The 16,566-nt window shown below is 46.7% G+C and overlaps 5 protein-coding genes across 5 annotated transcripts; 3 read left to right on the plus strand and 2 right to left on the minus strand.

Moving 5' to 3' along the window:
* Window positions 1-1,358: 1,358 nt before the first annotated feature.
* Window positions 1,359-2,838, minus strand: V1508DRAFT_428644 (uncharacterized protein). Its single transcript, XM_066941824.1, has 7 exons — window positions 2,728-2,838; window positions 2,452-2,612; window positions 2,339-2,396; window positions 2,046-2,297; window positions 1,967-2,014; window positions 1,800-1,934; window positions 1,359-1,736 (listed from the first exon to the last, which is right to left on the minus strand). Exons 1-7 carry the CDS (start codon window positions 2,782-2,784, stop codon window positions 1,512-1,514), a joined length of 936 nt encoding a protein of 311 aa, XP_066792152.1. The 5' UTR covers window positions 2,785-2,838; the 3' UTR covers window positions 1,359-1,511.
* Window positions 2,839-8,912: 6,074 nt separating this feature from the next.
* Window positions 8,913-9,862, plus strand: V1508DRAFT_75737 (uncharacterized protein). The gene is made up of 3 exons (XM_066943041.1): window positions 8,913-9,145; window positions 9,239-9,778; window positions 9,834-9,862. Exon 2 carries the CDS (start codon window positions 9,283-9,285, stop codon window positions 9,688-9,690), a length of 408 nt encoding a protein of 135 aa, XP_066792153.1. The 5' UTR covers window positions 8,913-9,145; window positions 9,239-9,282; the 3' UTR covers window positions 9,691-9,778; window positions 9,834-9,862.
* A 1,401-nt stretch (window positions 9,863-11,263) lies between these two features.
* Window positions 11,264-12,090, plus strand: V1508DRAFT_75747 (uncharacterized protein). The gene is made up of 2 exons (XM_066943042.1): window positions 11,264-11,514; window positions 11,573-12,090. The coding sequence occupies exons 1-2, from the start codon at window positions 11,399-11,401 to the stop codon at window positions 11,994-11,996; spliced, it is 540 nt and encodes a 179-aa protein (XP_066792154.1). The 5' UTR covers window positions 11,264-11,398; the 3' UTR covers window positions 11,997-12,090.
* Window positions 12,091-13,738: 1,648 nt separating this feature from the next.
* On the plus strand, window positions 13,739-14,718 carry V1508DRAFT_428653 (uncharacterized protein). The gene is made up of 2 exons (XM_066941825.1): window positions 13,739-13,912; window positions 13,962-14,718. The coding sequence occupies exon 2, from the start codon at window positions 13,963-13,965 to the stop codon at window positions 14,494-14,496; it is 534 nt and encodes a 177-aa protein (XP_066792155.1). The 5' UTR covers window positions 13,739-13,912; window position 13,962; the 3' UTR covers window positions 14,497-14,718.
* Window positions 14,719-15,241: 523 nt separating this feature from the next.
* On the minus strand, window positions 15,242-16,006 carry V1508DRAFT_428655 (uncharacterized protein; the record flags this gene model as incomplete). Its single annotated transcript, XM_066941826.1, has 2 exons — window positions 15,593-16,006; window positions 15,242-15,508 (listed from the first exon to the last, which is right to left on the minus strand). Exons 1-2 carry the CDS (start codon window positions 15,782-15,784, stop codon window positions 15,245-15,247), a joined length of 456 nt encoding a protein of 151 aa, XP_066792156.1. The 5' UTR covers window positions 15,785-16,006.
* Window positions 16,007-16,566: the final 560 nt, after the last annotated feature.

A 16,566-nucleotide genomic window follows, 5' to 3' on the forward strand; every position in this document is an offset into this window, starting at 1 on the left:
GAACCCTGAACCCTGAACCCTGAACCCTGAACCCTGAACCCTGAACCCTGAAACCCTGAACCCTGAACCCTGAACCCTGAACCCTGAACCCTGAAACCCTGAACCCTGAAACCCTGTTAGCAGAACACCATTGAACCTATTGGCTCAGTGAAGGGTTTACTCTGATCTGAACTACTCAACAGCATAGTTTTCGACAATGTCATGAGAAAATGGGAAAGCTATTGCAAGATGAAAGGGTTGGACAACCCTGAACCCGACTACTCTGAACTCTAATCTGGAGAGTCGATATGGCTCTAATCATACGGCTCTCACCATGCTGCGCACTCACTTGGTGAGGTCCAGCCCGTCGGCTGACGATCACTATCGTCAAGTACCATGACGTAGAGATCACCTAGAGTGATCTGCCGTTAGTTTGATGCAAACTACAGAGCGTACTCTTTACTATAAATGAAGAGGATACAGTTGTCATTTTAACAATATCGTGCAACTCGGGGACACCGAGAAGGAGACGAGTCTCATCGCGCACCACAGATGTTACTATGATAGTAGAAGTGTCGCGGCTCTTACCGGATAGAGAGGGACCAGAGCAGTCTATCTGAATGGACAGCATACGATACGTATAGTTAGGGGAAAAGGAAATAGATATGCATCATTATACATCGAGCACAGATATATAAACACAAGCTTTACGAAGGTGCGTCCAATATCTTTCAATATCATCTCAACAATAAATTATGTAATCTCGGGCACCTCAAACTTGGGATCGCGTCGCGATCTCGACATTGTTTCCATCGGTATCAAATATAAACGCGGCATAGTAGTCGGGCGCATACTGTTCTCTAATGCCCGGTATTCCGTGATCTTGTTCGCCATTTTAACAGCCAATTCATAGAACTTTTGAACTCTTTACTATCGGCTTTGAATGTGATATGGCTCATGCCAACCGGCTTAGAAGGATCATAAGCGAATCCGAATTGATTGGCATAACCGGGACGCAACGTAGCCGACGTAGCCTTGTTCTTCAGAACATAATGGAATTAGTTAGGGCCTGATTCTTTTTTTCAATGGCCCTCCCATTTAAATTCGTGAAAAAAAAAGAATCACAAATTTGTAATGGTACTCCCATTATATCAAAAAAGAATCAGGTACCGTTAAATGGAGCTTCCATGTTACTAGCATAAATGGATTGAAATGGAAGTCAGCCATTTCCCATACAAAAAGCTAATGCAGGTCTGACCTCCATTTCAACTCCATTTGTGCTAGTGAAACCTATCGAAACACCAAATTTTAGAGTTATTCAGGGTAAGCTGCCTCGAGGAGTGCTGCAGGGCTTGGGTATGTACCGCGGGTACGACCGCCAGTGGTATTTTGGACAGTTCCCCTAAATGAAATCGTAGTGACTCGTGTTTGGATGCGTGTAAAAAATCTCTGGGCCAAATTATTGGCTTGCAGGGCACTTTACGAGTTGTCCTCTGAAGGTAGAAAGTTTATTGCAGTTGGATAAACCCCTCTTAATGACCGCAATTTCTCGTGGAGGTATACTCGAGCCTGTCTTGCGCAACTAATCCCATGCGATTCATTACCGAGTTGAGAAAGGTACGACTGTCAAAAGGGATAATATCATCCTCAATGTTGGCAGCTTGCCATGCATAGTGCGGATAGAAATCGCTTATTTTAAGGTTAAGCGTTACAGGGAGATCATCATGGGCAAGTGCGAATCCATCTTGAATCAGTTCCTAAACCAGCCTGTATGTGAGTAGGTTTATTCTCTACCAGATCAATCGGATGATATCACTCACAAATGTATCATGTGAACCTTGTCGCCAGACTTCAATGAAAGCTTCGTTCAGCCCCCCAACCCACGTGTGACCCCTGTACTCAAGTGGACCATAGTAGCCTAGTGTGATGTTCGTTTCGACGGTTTCAGCAAGACTCTGTGCCATTGCTTCCAGTTCTGCTGCCACACCCGCGATATTCGTGTATCGCGTATCAGGATTTCTGAATCGTGGAGACTCTTCAAAGCAAAACAATATGACCACGTTGACGCCCTTGCCATTGATCCACATATCTTTGTCCTCAAGAACCTTGCCATAGGTATCACTTGTCCCAACTTCAATGGCAATCATCAGTTTACCAGTGCCGACCGTAGGCTTATAGATGAATCCTCCATCTGGCTCCTTCCTGCTCCTGTTGTAGCCACCACGACCGAAAGATTGAGTGGTAGATCCACACTGGAGAATATGAGGCAGTGTATCCGGACTGCGCGTAGAGAGATAGTCTTCAACGTATCTAACGATCTTTTGGTCGATCCAGCGGGCTGCTCCTTCGTGGATGCTACTGGGCAGGTCACCGCAGTCACTGTTTCAGTGAAGCTATTGTACGCCAAAGAGGGGTACCTGTAATATCAAATACTGTTAGTTATTTTCTGACAACAGCGGCAACCGAACGTACCTCTGATCCTCGGAAATGCCTTCTGCCGATTTTGCCTTGTCCAGTTGCAGAAACTTTTCGTAGGGCAGTTGAACATCTAATCGTTGCTCTGGCGTATTTTCTTTCAGCAGCGTGAATGCCTTGTTGTAATTAGAAAGAACTTCCGAGTCTGTAACTGACATCTTTTTGTTATCTCAGTCAACGCAGGGGAGTCCGTCTCGTTGTCCAATTTAACTCGTTTGCTGTGCTCTTCTGCCTGGTCGCTGACCGGATGGCTGCCGGGGTCGGTGTTTTCACCAATGCCGCCTGTTGACTCGTCGACAGCCTTTCTCTTGACTGTAGCCCCCGTGGCATTTCCTACGGGCTTTGTCTCCTTCTTTTGGCTAGATTCGGTGTGATCATTGTCAGACGGAGTCGCGATCGGCGCCACGCTTCGTGAGGCTCGGCCGCCGCTAGCTGATTGCGGATCGTACCCTCCGTAAACGGCATCCATGACGTATTATGTTGATATGGAACAGTGTGATGGTTGAGGACCGAAAATATAACCAGGCAAGGAAGTGCGAGGAATAGTTCGGAGGCAGACTGGCTCTGTTTATCTGCTGGACATTTGGACTTTGACCGACAGTGCGTCTCACGTACTACGATGTCAAAGAGCCAACTATCTTCCAAGCGTGAGATATGTGCCGCCATTTTGTCACTGAAACGTCTACGCAAATTATGTGAATAATTTTTGTTTGATTCTCTAATTATTGGTTTTTGATTTTCTTTTGTACCAAGATGGCTATTCGCAATTCGAATGCGAATATTTTGAATATTTCATGCGTACGAATGCGAATGCGAATAAAAACAAATTATTCGCAATTATTCGCAATATTCGTACATATTAAATACATTGAACTAGAAGTCAAAGTTGAGTCGTTGGCATACATATCCCTTAACAACGCTAGCTTCCTCATGGTGTCTGCACCGAGGGAGAGTCTACGTAGGCCCAGCAAATATAACACGCAGTTCAGGGGGGCTGAACCTGGGCGACTGCTCCATAGTAATGAGTCGCCCTGATAGCCAAGTAGTCACCCCAAGTTCAGGGTAGTGGGTCAGTATACAAAAAGTGGGCGACTACGGTTAGGGTAAGATGGGCGACCAACTGATGCCCGAGGCACTGGTGCTAAAAGGATGAATGGACGTGCTGCTCGCTCAAGTGATCACCAGGGCTAGGGGAAATTGGCCGGGGTTCAGGGGCAGGGTAAGTCATGGGTTGCGTAAGCGTAGAAGCGAAAGTTCTTGAAGCAAAGCTTTTGTCTTTGGAGAGATGCCAGGTCTATTTTTTACACAACTATCCATTAGAGGAATTTTGAACCCTGAACCCTACATTTAGACAACTATCCAAACGCTAACTTTCTGCTCCACTTCATTCTTTCACCTCGTTTTAAATGAGTTGGCTAGCCGTCTGGCGGTTCAGGGTTCGTTTGAAGCAAAGAGGGTAGGATATGCCACAGTGTAAAGTTGCGCCATCGTAATAATATTCATTCGTTCCGTTGGCCGGAACTTAGCGTGGTTATACTGAACCCTTGTCCGTTGCTACCAACTAAACGAGATACGCGAGAGCTTGTTCTATCATGTCTATGCGGAGTAACTGACTTTCCCCCAGCATTGACCTCCCAACGGCCACAGGGCTAAAGATCGAACCGTTGGGCGAATGAGAGGATCACTCATATTTCCCTGGAAACTCAAACAACGCGACACAAATTTTCTGTTGGATCGAGGCCATCAACACTCTTGATCGCCAGATTGCACAAATTCTTCAAAGGCGTCTGCATTAGGAGGCCACAGGCTCCGTAGGCAGCCGGCCCTTGATTCGTTGATGGAAGGCTGACGAGCGGTGGGAGCGAGAGTTGAGTTGGTGGTTGCAGAATAAAGATTCGAAGGGTAACTGGTGTCGACATCCAGGTGACCATGTCGACAAGCGGCTCTCTGCAGCACGGGGGTGAGCGGAGTTTGCTAAGCATTTCGTGGCGTCAGGTCCGCATCCCCGCGAATCGCATTCTTCCCAGCGCCAGATCGACGGTTGGTACGTTGGCGGTGGGACGGCCTGTGGTTGGGCAAAAAAAATTAGGCTGCTTCATCAAATCTCGAGTAATAAACTAAATTTAATGCACGTGGCAGGTAGAGGTAGGACTGTTACCATGTCAGCGTCGTCAAGTGTTGATAAGGGACCTGGATGAATTTAAACGTGCAATAATTGTTTTGGGTATATAACTACCGAATGAGACACACCGCCGAATGAGACACGTGATTTTCTGACTACAATCCTTGTAAACACAACCATAACACTATCAAATCGATTCAAATCACTCAGAATCCTCTTCCTCAGGTCCTCTTAGCACTATTTCACAAGTACGCAAATTATGGCCTGGCTGGCCGCATGTGCCACATCGCCGTTCCTTTGGCGCAGTCCTCATCAGCTGACCCCCATGTTCTTACGGTCCTTGCTCTCGGCCGTGCCCATCTTCTCTCTGGACCTGTAGCTCTTGTCCTTGCTGTAGAGTAAGACTTCCTCCTTCACGGATTCATGTTTTTTTCGCCTTTCGGCGTTTGCTTAATGCCTCATTCGCTGCTCGAAGAGATTCAACTTCCGCCTTTAATAATGCAACTTGATGCATCATTCCTTTCGCTCCTTTCGCAACCTGGTCGATAGCTGCGTAAATCGACTTTGGCGAGCTATTCTGATAATTGGAAATACGAGTTTTAACATATTCAGTGTGCGAAGTTGCTTCGATCGGGTTGTTCGGGGTCTTCGAGACCCAAGGTGCTGGTTGATCAGGAGGCACTTCAGGAGGTGTTGACGCACGCAACTTGATATCTAAGTTAGATATCACGCTCTCTTGATAAAAGGAACGAGACCTGCGCCCCGAAAGCCTCTTCGGATGTTTTTTTCGGCCATAGTAGCGCGAAAGGCCACATAGAGCGCCGCAAGAAAGTCTTCTTCGTAATCTGGGTAATCTGAGCGCGCATCATGTCCTCGATTTGCCGCCCGTACGCTTTCTTTAGCGGCCCAAAACAACCCACATCAAGAGGTTGGAGGATATGAGACGAGTGAGGTGGCATGCAAAGAGTAATAATACTATTCTCCTTGCAATAGAGCTCGAAAGGTGTCGAGTGGTGACTCTCATGACCATCAAGGACTAGGAGGCGATACACGCCCTTGGATCGCTCTTTGGTATGTTGATCAAAGTGCCGAATCCAATCTAGGCCTCGTTTGTTTGCAGTCCAGCCATTTGGGCTTACAGCGATGGCCCAGTCCTTCGGGATTCGGGTATCTTCATACCAAGCTGAGAGGTGATATTGACCTGCAACGATGATGTACGGCGGGACTGCCCAGCCTTGGCAATTGACGCCTTGAATAACAGTGACCCATTCCCGTCCTCCAGGCTGGGCCGTTTTCGGACGTCCACGTCGCTCTGCGCTTGTGACCACCATACCAGTCGAGATAATGCCCATCATGAAGCCAGTTTCGTCGAAGTTGTAAATATCCGCTTCTTGAATGCCGTATTTCGTAATCATGCCCTGTACGAGTTCAAACCAGCCACCAATTACATCAGGATCTTCGCACCGGGCCCTCTTGTAATCGTACCTGCGTAAGAAACGCGTTTTGAGCTCGGGATGCCGCGCAATGAATCTCGAGATCCAGTTGGTGCCAACACGCGTCGCGCCACGCGCTTCAAGTAAGCGATTCGCCATATCTTCCACACAAGAGATCCGGGGAGAAAACAATCGCGAATCCAGGTCCAGGACGTATTGAACAATTATCGATTCTTCCAGATCCGTGAGTTTTCGCGAATTGCGGGTCGCGACCGTTGACCGCGTCTTCTACGGGCTAGGGTTGCGTGGCTAACCGAAGAACCCCTGAACCCCGAGCAGCCTCGCGAATGCTTAGCTTAGGATTTTGTTCCATAGCCAGAAGGGCTAGCATTAATTGAACTTCGTCACTTTTCTCTGCCATGCGTGGTTGTGAAGAAAAATGTGGTTAAAAGTAGAGATTACTACGTAGTGGAAAAGTGTCTCATTCGGTGGTGCGTCTCATTCGGTAGTGAGCTACGTTATAGTATGTCTTGTCTGTGCCATTTTTTTAACTTCAGTGCTCAGTATCTTGAAGCCCCTCTTCTCTTCGTGCCGTTCATTTTGCAATGAAGCTGTTAGCCGTCCTAGCCCTAGCTATATTGCTAGGCGCCTACCAAACCCAGGCAAAGGCGGTGTTTGCCCATTTCATGGTACATCGATGCCTTTTCTCTTCTTACGCAACTTGTGTCTCTAACTACTTGACAGGAGGAAAATGCCGAGAACGACGTGGTTAGCATTATAATTAGCTACGGGACAAACCCTGCATACTATCAATATAACGGACAACCATTTGTATCTACTTTTGAAGGTCCAGCTAGCGCCTCCGATTGGGTACTATCAAATCAGCAACTGGAGGTTGCTTCTTTATCCCAGATTGGTCCTCACTAGGTGCTAAGGCTGCTCTAGAACCAGGTGGACTTTTCAGTTGGGCAGCATGGCCCTGGGGTAATCAAGATATGGACACCTTGGTTCTTTACCAACTTGCCTGGCTACAACAAGAACTGGCTATGGCGTGGTCATGGCTTATGGTATGATCGATGGCAACAAATTCTCTTCGTCCGGCCTGAATTCGTCGAAATCATCTCCTGGAACGACAAACGTAGGGTAATAACGAACGTTCCATCTATACTAACGTTCCACTTTTCACCGCGACCCAACAAACATCCTCAATTACAGAACCACAACGCCAAAAATTAATTAAAACTGCATCTTTTTCAGAAGTTTCTTTTACAATCTGGCATGTGCGCGCATTGTGTCCGGTCGCGCCGCAGTTGCCACACCGACGCGCGCGCGCCTCGACCCTCGGCTGGCAACCACCTCCCGTCTGCGTCTCCTCCTTTTGCCGCATATTCATGTCCATCTGGTCTACCAAAGCTGCGGATTCCTCTGTACTAAGGGATCCTCCTTGCCGTAGGCGTGTTTTTTTAGCCCTTCGACGCCTACTAAGTGCCTCATTCGCCTTCCGAGTCTCGGCGAGCTCTTTCGACTGTAAAGTATACTGGTAGGCAACCTTCTTCGTATACTTCAACATCTGATTGACGGCGTCATACATTGCGGTCGGCGAGCTAACCTGATGCATGGCGATCCGAGTTTTAATGTATTCGGACTGCGAAGTAGCCTCGGTCGGGTTGCTTGGCGTCTGAGGAGCCAAGGGTAGGTCCCGGGGGGTGACCCTGGGGGTGTCGGCGTTCTTAACTTCAGATCCAGCTCCTGCAAAACCCTTTCCGGAGTAAAAGGAACAAGTCCGGCACCTCGAAATCCTCCCTGGATGTTTCCTTAGTCAAAGCCTCCGGGAAAGCCTTGGTAAACGCGGATAGGAAATCTTCCTTAGCGATGTCGGTGATCCGCGCCTTGACTAGATCCTCGATTTGTCCCCCGTACGCCTTTTTTAATGTCGAGTGGCTGGAGGAGATGAGAGGAATGGGCAGGCATGCAGAGCGTGATAATGTTGTTTTGCTGGCAGTAAATCTCGAAGGGGACGGAGTGGTGACTTTCATGGCTATCGAGTACCAGAAGGCGATACCGGACCGACAACCCGAGATTTAGTATGCATATCGAAGTGTTTAATCTATTCGAGACCTAATTCATTGCTTGTCCACCCGTTCTCGCTAACTGCAAAGCGCCAACAAGGCGGAAAGTCGTTCCCGGAGAACCAACTCTGAAGGATATTCGCGCCTTTGAGGACGATGAACGGAGGGATCGCCCAGCCGAGAGCATTCACGCCCTGGATCACAGTCGCCCATTCCCGATTGCCAGGGTGCACTTTTTTCTTCCCTGCACGCCCGTCCGCGGTCGTAACGACCATAGCAGTGGCGATAATGCTCATCAAAAAGCCAGTCTCGTCAAAGTTGTAAATATCGTCATCCACGATCCCATATTTGGCCTTGACGTTCTTAACAAGCTCGAACCAGCCACGAATCACCTCCGGATCTTCGCACTTGGCCCTGCTATAGTCGTAGCCACGTTACACTGACCCCTGGATTACAATGTTAACGTCCGGCTTATCGTCGTCGTTTTGGTTCGCAATTTTGTCAGTGATGTGTATAGTGAGTATTGGAGTCGCAATATCAGCCTGAGGAGAAAGTCTTGCTGTCAGAGACTGTGATGTTGATGCCCACTAGTCCATTTAGTAGAAAACGCGACAGAAATGTAAACATTGGGACCAGTTACGATCCATACTTGAACCAAAATGTGGAAAGTAAAATCCGATTTTCTGTAGAATATGAGACTTAAGACTAGGTAGCCCGATTGTGGCTTAATTCTGAAGCGAGGGCGATTTGCGGGGAAGGGTGTAGGTGGGAGTTCAGCCCACATCGGATTCGCCGTTGCAGCATCGTAATCTAGACACCAAATTTAGTGCGTAGTTATTCGATTTAAATTCCCGCGTTATGCACCATTGTCGGGACTAACGTATAATCACCATAGACACCGAAATGAGTATATAGCCTACGATAATCTGGATGTAGACTCGGGACTGGCTTACTTTCACGACTCTATTCGAATGCAACAATGTTCAGTCTCACGCTGGTGGTAACCTGTGTAGCAGTCCTAGTTAGTGGCCTTATTTTGCATCACATTCTCCTGGCCGCGACAAAAGGTGAGCCACCATTCATCAAGGGACGCCTTCCGTTTCTGGGGTCCGCACTAGCGTTTGCAACGGACCGGCAGCCCCTCTTGCATAGTCTTCAAGCGAAATATGGCCGGATCTTTACACTCTATGTTGCCGGTGAATGAATGACCATCCTCTCAGATCCGATGTTCAGCAATCGGCAAATATGGAATAACACAACCTCTGCCTCCCTCGAGCTCTTCACGCACTACGTCTTGCAATATCTCTTTGGCTACACCAAATCCATAGCTATGGATTACGAATTTCAAGTCAATATGGGCCACCGAGTTGTCTCAGCTCTGAGTTCCCAGCCATTGATCGCGGAAATCACTCAGAGTTTAAAAGCGACGTATCTCAGTCTTGTTGACGACAACTCGCGGTACGCGAATTGTGACGAGGAGATAATTGATTTGTATGAATATTGTCGGCATAACGTGTACTATAGCTCTGCGAGAGCCCTGTTTGGACCCGAGTTTCCACATGTTACATTGGGACTCAGAGGTGTATCCCGAACCGATGAAATGGATCGGTAAACGATATTTAGAGGAGAATAAAGGCTTATTGATCCGCAATACTGACAAAATGCGTGCCTACGCGCCGTGGGGCGGCGGTGGCCATATTGTATGTCTTCTTTACTTTTATAAAAACTTAATTTGCGCTAAGTGATTGCGAACAGTGCCCCGGACGGTCTCTCGCAGTTTTAGAAGCGGTTATACAATTAGTATATACCCTCGGTCGCGTCGAGGTTGAACCGATCGAAGATTTGCCGGCGACAATTATCGGCGATCGTTATGGTGGAGGAGTGTTTAAGCCTGCAAGGGGTTATCGCGTTAAATTTTCCAGACGGAAGACACCGTTGGTGCATGTTGGCTGAACAAGGTAGAGGGTGTCTAGTTTAGCATGTAGTTTGGGTAGAGTGTTGCAATCGAACGCCCATAACATTGTGCTAGGATCGCGGGGATCGCGGGGACCTGTGCTCGATGAAGTGCGACGCGAGAATGCGATTGAATTTGAGTTTCTTAGCCTTTTAAGAGTGGTATGATACGTGGCCGCTGTTTATCCTGCGGTACAGTCGACCGTGTCTCACGAGTCAGCCTCTTTTAATTCGCTACAGCTGCAAACAATCGTCGAAGAATAGAGAAGAATTAAATATGTTGCGCCATGATGGGTTAAATTATCGATTAGCTCCAGAGCGCAATATTACTTCTAAGAAAATTAACAGGCCGGGTAACTTTCTTGTCCGCGTGAGTTGACAAACTAGCACCCAAGTAGTTTCAGTTTGTTTACATGCTGTTTCAGATCAACAACTTGCGTATTCACAACAGTCTCCTCTTTAAAGGATACAGAAATCATTTTACTCCAGTGGAATACAATGCTGCCTATGCAGGGAGTCTCCGAGTGTCCTCCTATCCTGAACATTGATTTACCCCCGCCTTTGAGACTGGCGTTCATTAACGATATCGAAGGACCTCAGAACACTTATGGTCACAGCACCACATTCACTCTGCGCGCAACGGTACTGTTGCGAACATTCGTTTTCGTGTCGAATAATGTTTTTTATTAGTAACGATGCATGAAAGCAGTTGTGCCATTGCACCGGCGATAATATAGAGACAATACAAATATAATATGACGGATTATATATTCAGCAGAGCTACTATGGGCCGGCGCTTACATGTGGAACTTCAGTGTCTGGAATTGGCTAGAAATACGGTCTTCTGTGAGAGCTTCTGTATCGTAGCTGTCGTTCAGTGCTGGCTAATCTTAGCGGTTTCCGCGGGTCTACAGTACGGCAGTATCGTTAGACGATAGTAGAAACTCACTGACATTATATCCTGAACGTTCAGACCAGGCTCGTCTGCCGGTTGGTTTAAATGCTTAACATGCGAGGATCTGATGAATAGATATATTTGCAGTCCAAAGGTACCATGTGGACCCATTTTACGAGGAACCAATCCGAAATGTGACATTTGTCCGGTACGTAAGCCTTACATGGCCGCTCGTCGGCTCAGCAACAGCAAGATACGTTACGGTCACCGAAACAATAGCGGGCACTGGGATCAGTCCCGGAACTGACGACTATGTAACGATTGGAATCGCGGGGCAATGTCCATTTGCGTGCCAACATACCATTCAGCGGTAGCCGACCAGCCGGACCTGAATCTGTTTGGTAGATACCATTTTGCACACTAGCTGTTGGAGTGACTTGGGGACGGTACATCCACAGTCCTGCAGACATGCATGTCGTTCACCCTTCTTAAACGAATGTTCAGGCAGATACTCGAGGATTCCCGCTCGCACACGTCAACGAGCTTCCAAGTCATACGGACAAAGGGTATCGCCGAGGATGAGAAAAGGTTTGCTTTAACGTTCACCCTGACACATATATTCAATATCCGTACTAAATCAATTTAGGAATTTTTTTGACGAGGTTCAAGAGGAGCCCCAAATATGGTGTAAGGTATTATGGATTGCTTGCCTAGCGGTCACAAAGGAATGCCCCATGACGCGATATCTTCTTCTCACTCCGGGGCAGACCGCATCTGCCAAGGCGCTTATGGAAGCACTGGATATTATTGGTGATTGTAATATTGCTATTGATCACGAGCTTTACACACTGTCCATGGAGACAGCTGTGGAACTGTGCACCGTATGCGTCAGTGACGATCCTAGATTGGCCAGCAATAGATATAAAAATTTCTCAATAACTCATATGGTCCTGCAGCCAATTACCTGCAATTACATGTGCGACAGACCGACGACTCTACATTGCTACGTCTCACCAGCGGAGCCCATTAATTTTGAATTCACTCAGAGGATTCTTGAGCGAGGTTTATGACAGAGGTGCTCTTCTCGCCCTTCGTGGCATTGAAGTATGACTTGGAAGATCAGCGAAAAGCACTTGCACCGAATATTGTTCGGTGATGGGGTACGGTGACGAAGGAGAGTGTTGCGACTATGGATATTCTCCTCTTGTCGGTCGAGAACTTAGACTCGAGTAAGTTCAGACAACAATTTACCGAGCTTCATATAGTAAAGCAAGGAAACTCACTGATAGCACGAATTTTCTTTGGATGGCAGTAACACCTGGATTTGATTCTACCACGGTTAGCTTCAAGAGAACGAGAAGCAAGATATCCTGACAGAATGACTCCATGGCGAGTAGAAACTACTGTTTTGTACGAGTGCATTCGGTGTCGGAATTGACTATGGTGACGTTAGTCTGGTCATTCACTATGACGGATATTGGACAAGAAGCAGCGTCGGCCATCCAGCAAGCGACAATTAAACTCCACCTTTAGCTGCGTCCGAACCCCATCGGACCGTTGTTGCAAATTTGGGCTACGTCGTTTGGTACACTGGAGAAAGTTGACGATGAGACTTTCCGTTTAGAAGATGATGCGAACTGTCCTCCAGGGATATTGCTTGATCCTACGCTGTCCTTTGTAAGTGACAAACTCGCGAATACATATAATTGAATATTTCTTTCTTAGTAACGCGAATACAAACTTGCCACGCTGCTGGGTAAACCGATCACCGTCGTCTGGAAGGTGGAAACCAATCGACGACCGAAGGGTTAATGTCAAGTACTTCCCAATCGGCACGATTGATAAGCCAGAAATAACACCAATAATGTAAATTAGCCAAACATCATAGTCCGTGATCGAATACAAAAAGTTCTCAGACCTGATCGGCTCGTGGTTATGCACCTCATCTTTGGAAGGGTCGTCAGGAAACACGCGATCAGTCTTAACTAGCATCCCAGCCCTAACCTCGCAGCTCCTCGACTAAATACACTTCCGCACCGGTAAGTACCTTACAGCCCGGGCACATCATCAATAAATTGCAAGGACCGGTTATTACCGCGCCACACGATTCTAACGTCCGGGCGGGAAAGGTAGACAGGGGTTTATTGCGCCATCGCGCCGTGTTTCTTACGCGCGCGGTTGATTTAACGCCAACGACTCCTGGGCATGAGTCATGCGCTATAGAGAATTGAGAAAGTCATGCGAGGCGTGCTGCTTCTTACGTCGCCAACGTACAGCGCCATCATGGTTTCGCATCAAACGCGCGTGAGGTCTGTCCATCTTTCCCATCTCTTGCTATCGGCGTTTATGTACAACAAGTGACATCATTACACCGATCACAAACAAACTAACGATCACATTTTGAACGTAACGGATATAGCCGTCTCCGGCGCACGACCTGGGAAGAACGGAGAAAGGTCGGAAGTCAACGGATGATGTGCGGCTCGTGTGAGCACGTGAAGCCGCACACGTCAGGGGCATCAGATAGTAGTCGTAGACACGCGCCCAACGCCCCCGTAACACGAAAGAGTTATTTCGTGCCCAAAATAACTGCGTATATTACATACATTACAAAGCCGGATATATGCATTTGTTAGGGGACAGACAGCCAGAAAATGTATGTCATCAAATGGATCTCATTACCTGGACATTGTGCACACTTCCAACAACATCTTCTACATCCATAATCCATCGTTAGTATCCGGTGTCTTGGTATCCATGCGAGTCTCGAGTTTACCGATGTCGATCGTGGCCTTGTCTTTCTCAGAAATCGTCAATGCGGCAGCTGTCCAACAGACTGGGAAATCGGCGGATGACCACGTACGGCGCGACGTAGTAGTATAAAAGCACTGCCCACCGGAAGCGAATAGAAATTGCAAACTATCCCCTCGCCGCCTGCTAGGCCCGACTTCTAAACAGCACAAATTTGACTTTGCATAATCGTGAGGTGATTAGCTATCAAAGGATTGAAATTAGCAGTAACTAATGCAGAGTAGGATGTCGCACATGTTTCGAGCAATAGTCTTTGGGGGTTATATCCCAAAAAGTCGCATTGCTCCCATTATTATCACATTGCTATACTTATTAGGGATAGTTTCAGCTTATGAACATGGTACACTGTGCGTTAGTGCAGTCTTTCACACATATGACATTTATTTGGACGGTACTATCCAGTCAGTGATAGAAGAGAGTGGTTTAGTCACCTACCAAGAAGGTGTCAACCTTACAGCGGTGTTGGTACCGAATGACCTACTGACCGATGACCTAACAGGGTCTGCTAAAGTACACACATTGTTGAAGGTTGGTACTCACTACTGTACACTCCATGGAAAGTGGCCTTCACAAGCTGATACCCCACCGTCGGTACCGCACATTTCGAATATTACATGTGATGGCACAGATCGAATTTGGTCTATAACTTCGTCAGATGAAGCCTATTACATTTTTATTCAGATTGGCACCGATTCGCCTATTACCGCATTCGATATGAATAACTATAACCTGTACGGGAAATATTGCGGTTCATACTAAAATGATGGCAAGAACAGTTAAGTGTTAGGGTTGTGAATTAGCATTCGATCTGTCGCGTAGTTGTCGCCTTAGGACACAGTAAAATTTCAATGTAAAATACTTTTTGATGTGGTTTATCTGAATGGGACAAGTATTACTGTCATTTACGAGAAAGCCAAGATAAGGGATAGTTCGCTGGAACCTTAGGAATAAATACAATCTCAGTGGCTCATCCAATCTCGCAAGACTCTTTTTCCTTTTCCAATGCAACTGTACGATTCCGTTTCACCAACCCAGACTATCTAGCGTTTCCTGCATCAGAAGTAGCAGACGAGAGACTGTTCAAGAGCGGAACGGATTCGCTGGGCCTACGTAGACACACTCTAAGTCCGGACACCATGAGGACGATTGTTTTGTTAAGGGATATGTACGCCAACGACGAAGATTTTAAATGTATTTATTAATATGTGCGAATATTGCGAATAATTACGAATAATTTAGTTTTATTCGCATTCGCATTCGTAAGAATGAAATTTCCTAATATTCGCATTCGAATATATTCGTCATTCGTGTCCACGCCTACACTCATACGAGCCTCGAGTTTAGCTAAGATAACCTTATAACGCTCTCTTGTCGCTAACGTTGTCTTATTTTGTTAGAAATCGTCAAACAGAATCTGTCCAACAGACTGGAAAATCGGCGGATGACCACGTACGGCGCGGCGCGGCACCGCATCTCTGTTTGTACGCGCCCCAACATCCAACCTGTCTCAAAATTGCAAACTGCTAGTGATTGTCATTTCGAAAAGGACGTGACCATACTCCCTTTGAGACTCATCGAGTTTCTCCAAGGCGACGGACCATATAGGCTTGAAGGCGCCTTTATATGGACCCCGATCGAGAACCACATTAATCTTATTATTGGAACTTGGCGAGCTTTCTTGGTGGATGGGACACAGGTCAAAGAGAGGGACAAAGGCTTTTTGTGCAGCTGCCGGCGTACGGGCGTACCAAAGTTCCAAAACTTCAGCTGGCTGCCATATAAGTTAATGCTGAAGCTTTAAAGACACGAAAGGGAAAATCCTGCACAAACAACACAACAGGAAGGAATCACATACAAAACCAAATGGTGGCAGGCCAATGAAATCGTAGTGTATTGACATCTCTTGACCCAGGTCAAGGTCATTGATGGTCTGTGTTATCTCTTCTATATTGTCTGGTAGGAAGATCATCGGGCTTTCCCAATGCATATCATCGTTGATTTCAGGGAACGCGTTGACTACAGCCGAGGTAACGATCCAGTTTATCATTATGGTGAATATCACGCATTCTTGGTGATATGGTTCTAGTATGATCCGGTCACAAATATAAATAGACCTGCTAGAGCCTGTTTCTTTCTCACAACAAATCTCTTTCCATACGGTATATTTCCGATTTGTCTTCGTTGTTTCCTATGCCTTTAGCATTGTTTGAACAAAATATATCCTGTGCACTTCTACATTTTGTGAGGCTGACAGGGAAAACCAGTCTGCTTCAGCATAGCGAAAGTTTGTTATGTAAGGTGAGGTGCTAGGTGTTGCGGACAATGTTAACATCAAGGGCCTTGTGTTAATTTGGTAAGGAAAAGCGGCTTACAGTTTGTACCTAAATTTCTATATTGTCTCTTTGAGATGATCGCGCTTAATAAGCGCTTGGATAATGAGAGTGCGAATCCCATAATAGCCGTGCTCATAATTTTACACTTGCTTTCTTCTCATCAACGTCTTGGTGCTCCACGCATTAGGGATCGGCACGGATAAGAAATTTCGTTATCCATATCCGTATCCGTATCCAGGTAACATATAGTTATCCGTATCCGTATCCATATCCAGAAAAAATGGGCTTATCCGTATCCGATCACGGATATCCACGGATATTCGCTTACGAATGACAAAATATGAATCAAAGATATTGCAACCGTCACTAATATGAAATATACCGTTCAACCGGGCTAAAAACGTTTTCTTGAGCTTATGAGTCAATAAGACTGTCGTATAATCATTAAGATCGGTCCGGCGATCCATACATATGAACCCGGCTCACCTCGCTCTGC

Source organism: Lipomyces doorenjongii, assembly GCF_038497915.1.
Source record: "Lipomyces doorenjongii strain NRRL Y-27504 unplaced genomic scaffold V1508scaffold_169, whole genome shotgun sequence".
NCBI lineage: Eukaryota > Fungi > Ascomycota > Lipomycetes > Lipomycetales > Lipomycetaceae > Lipomyces > Lipomyces doorenjongii.

Coding starts and splice junctions, on each gene's coding strand:
- V1508DRAFT_428644 (XM_066941824.1), bottom strand. CDS start 2,784: ATGCCACGGGGGCTACAGTCAAGAGAAAGGCTGTCGACGAGTCAACAG. Junction 2,613..2,727: donor CGAGTCAACAGGCGGCATTG/GTGAAAACACCG, acceptor GATAACAAAAAG/ATGTCAGTTACAGACTCGGA. Junction 2,397..2,451: donor GGCATTTCCGAGGATCAGAG/GTACGTTCGGTT, acceptor TTGATATTACAG/GTACCCCTCTTTGGCGTACA.
- V1508DRAFT_75737 (XM_066943041.1), top strand. CDS start 9,283: ATGACCATCCTCTCAGATCCGATGTTCAGCAATCGGCAAATATGGAAT.
- V1508DRAFT_75747 (XM_066943042.1), top strand. CDS start 11,399: ATGTCGTTCACCCTTCTTAAACGAATGTTCAGGCAGATACTCGAGGAT. Junction 11,515..11,572: donor ATCGCCGAGGATGAGAAAAG/GTTTGCTTTAAC, acceptor AAATCAATTTAG/GAATTTTTTTGACGAGGTTC.
- V1508DRAFT_428653 (XM_066941825.1), top strand. CDS start 13,963: ATGTCGCACATGTTTCGAGCAATAGTCTTTGGGGGTTATATCCCAAAA.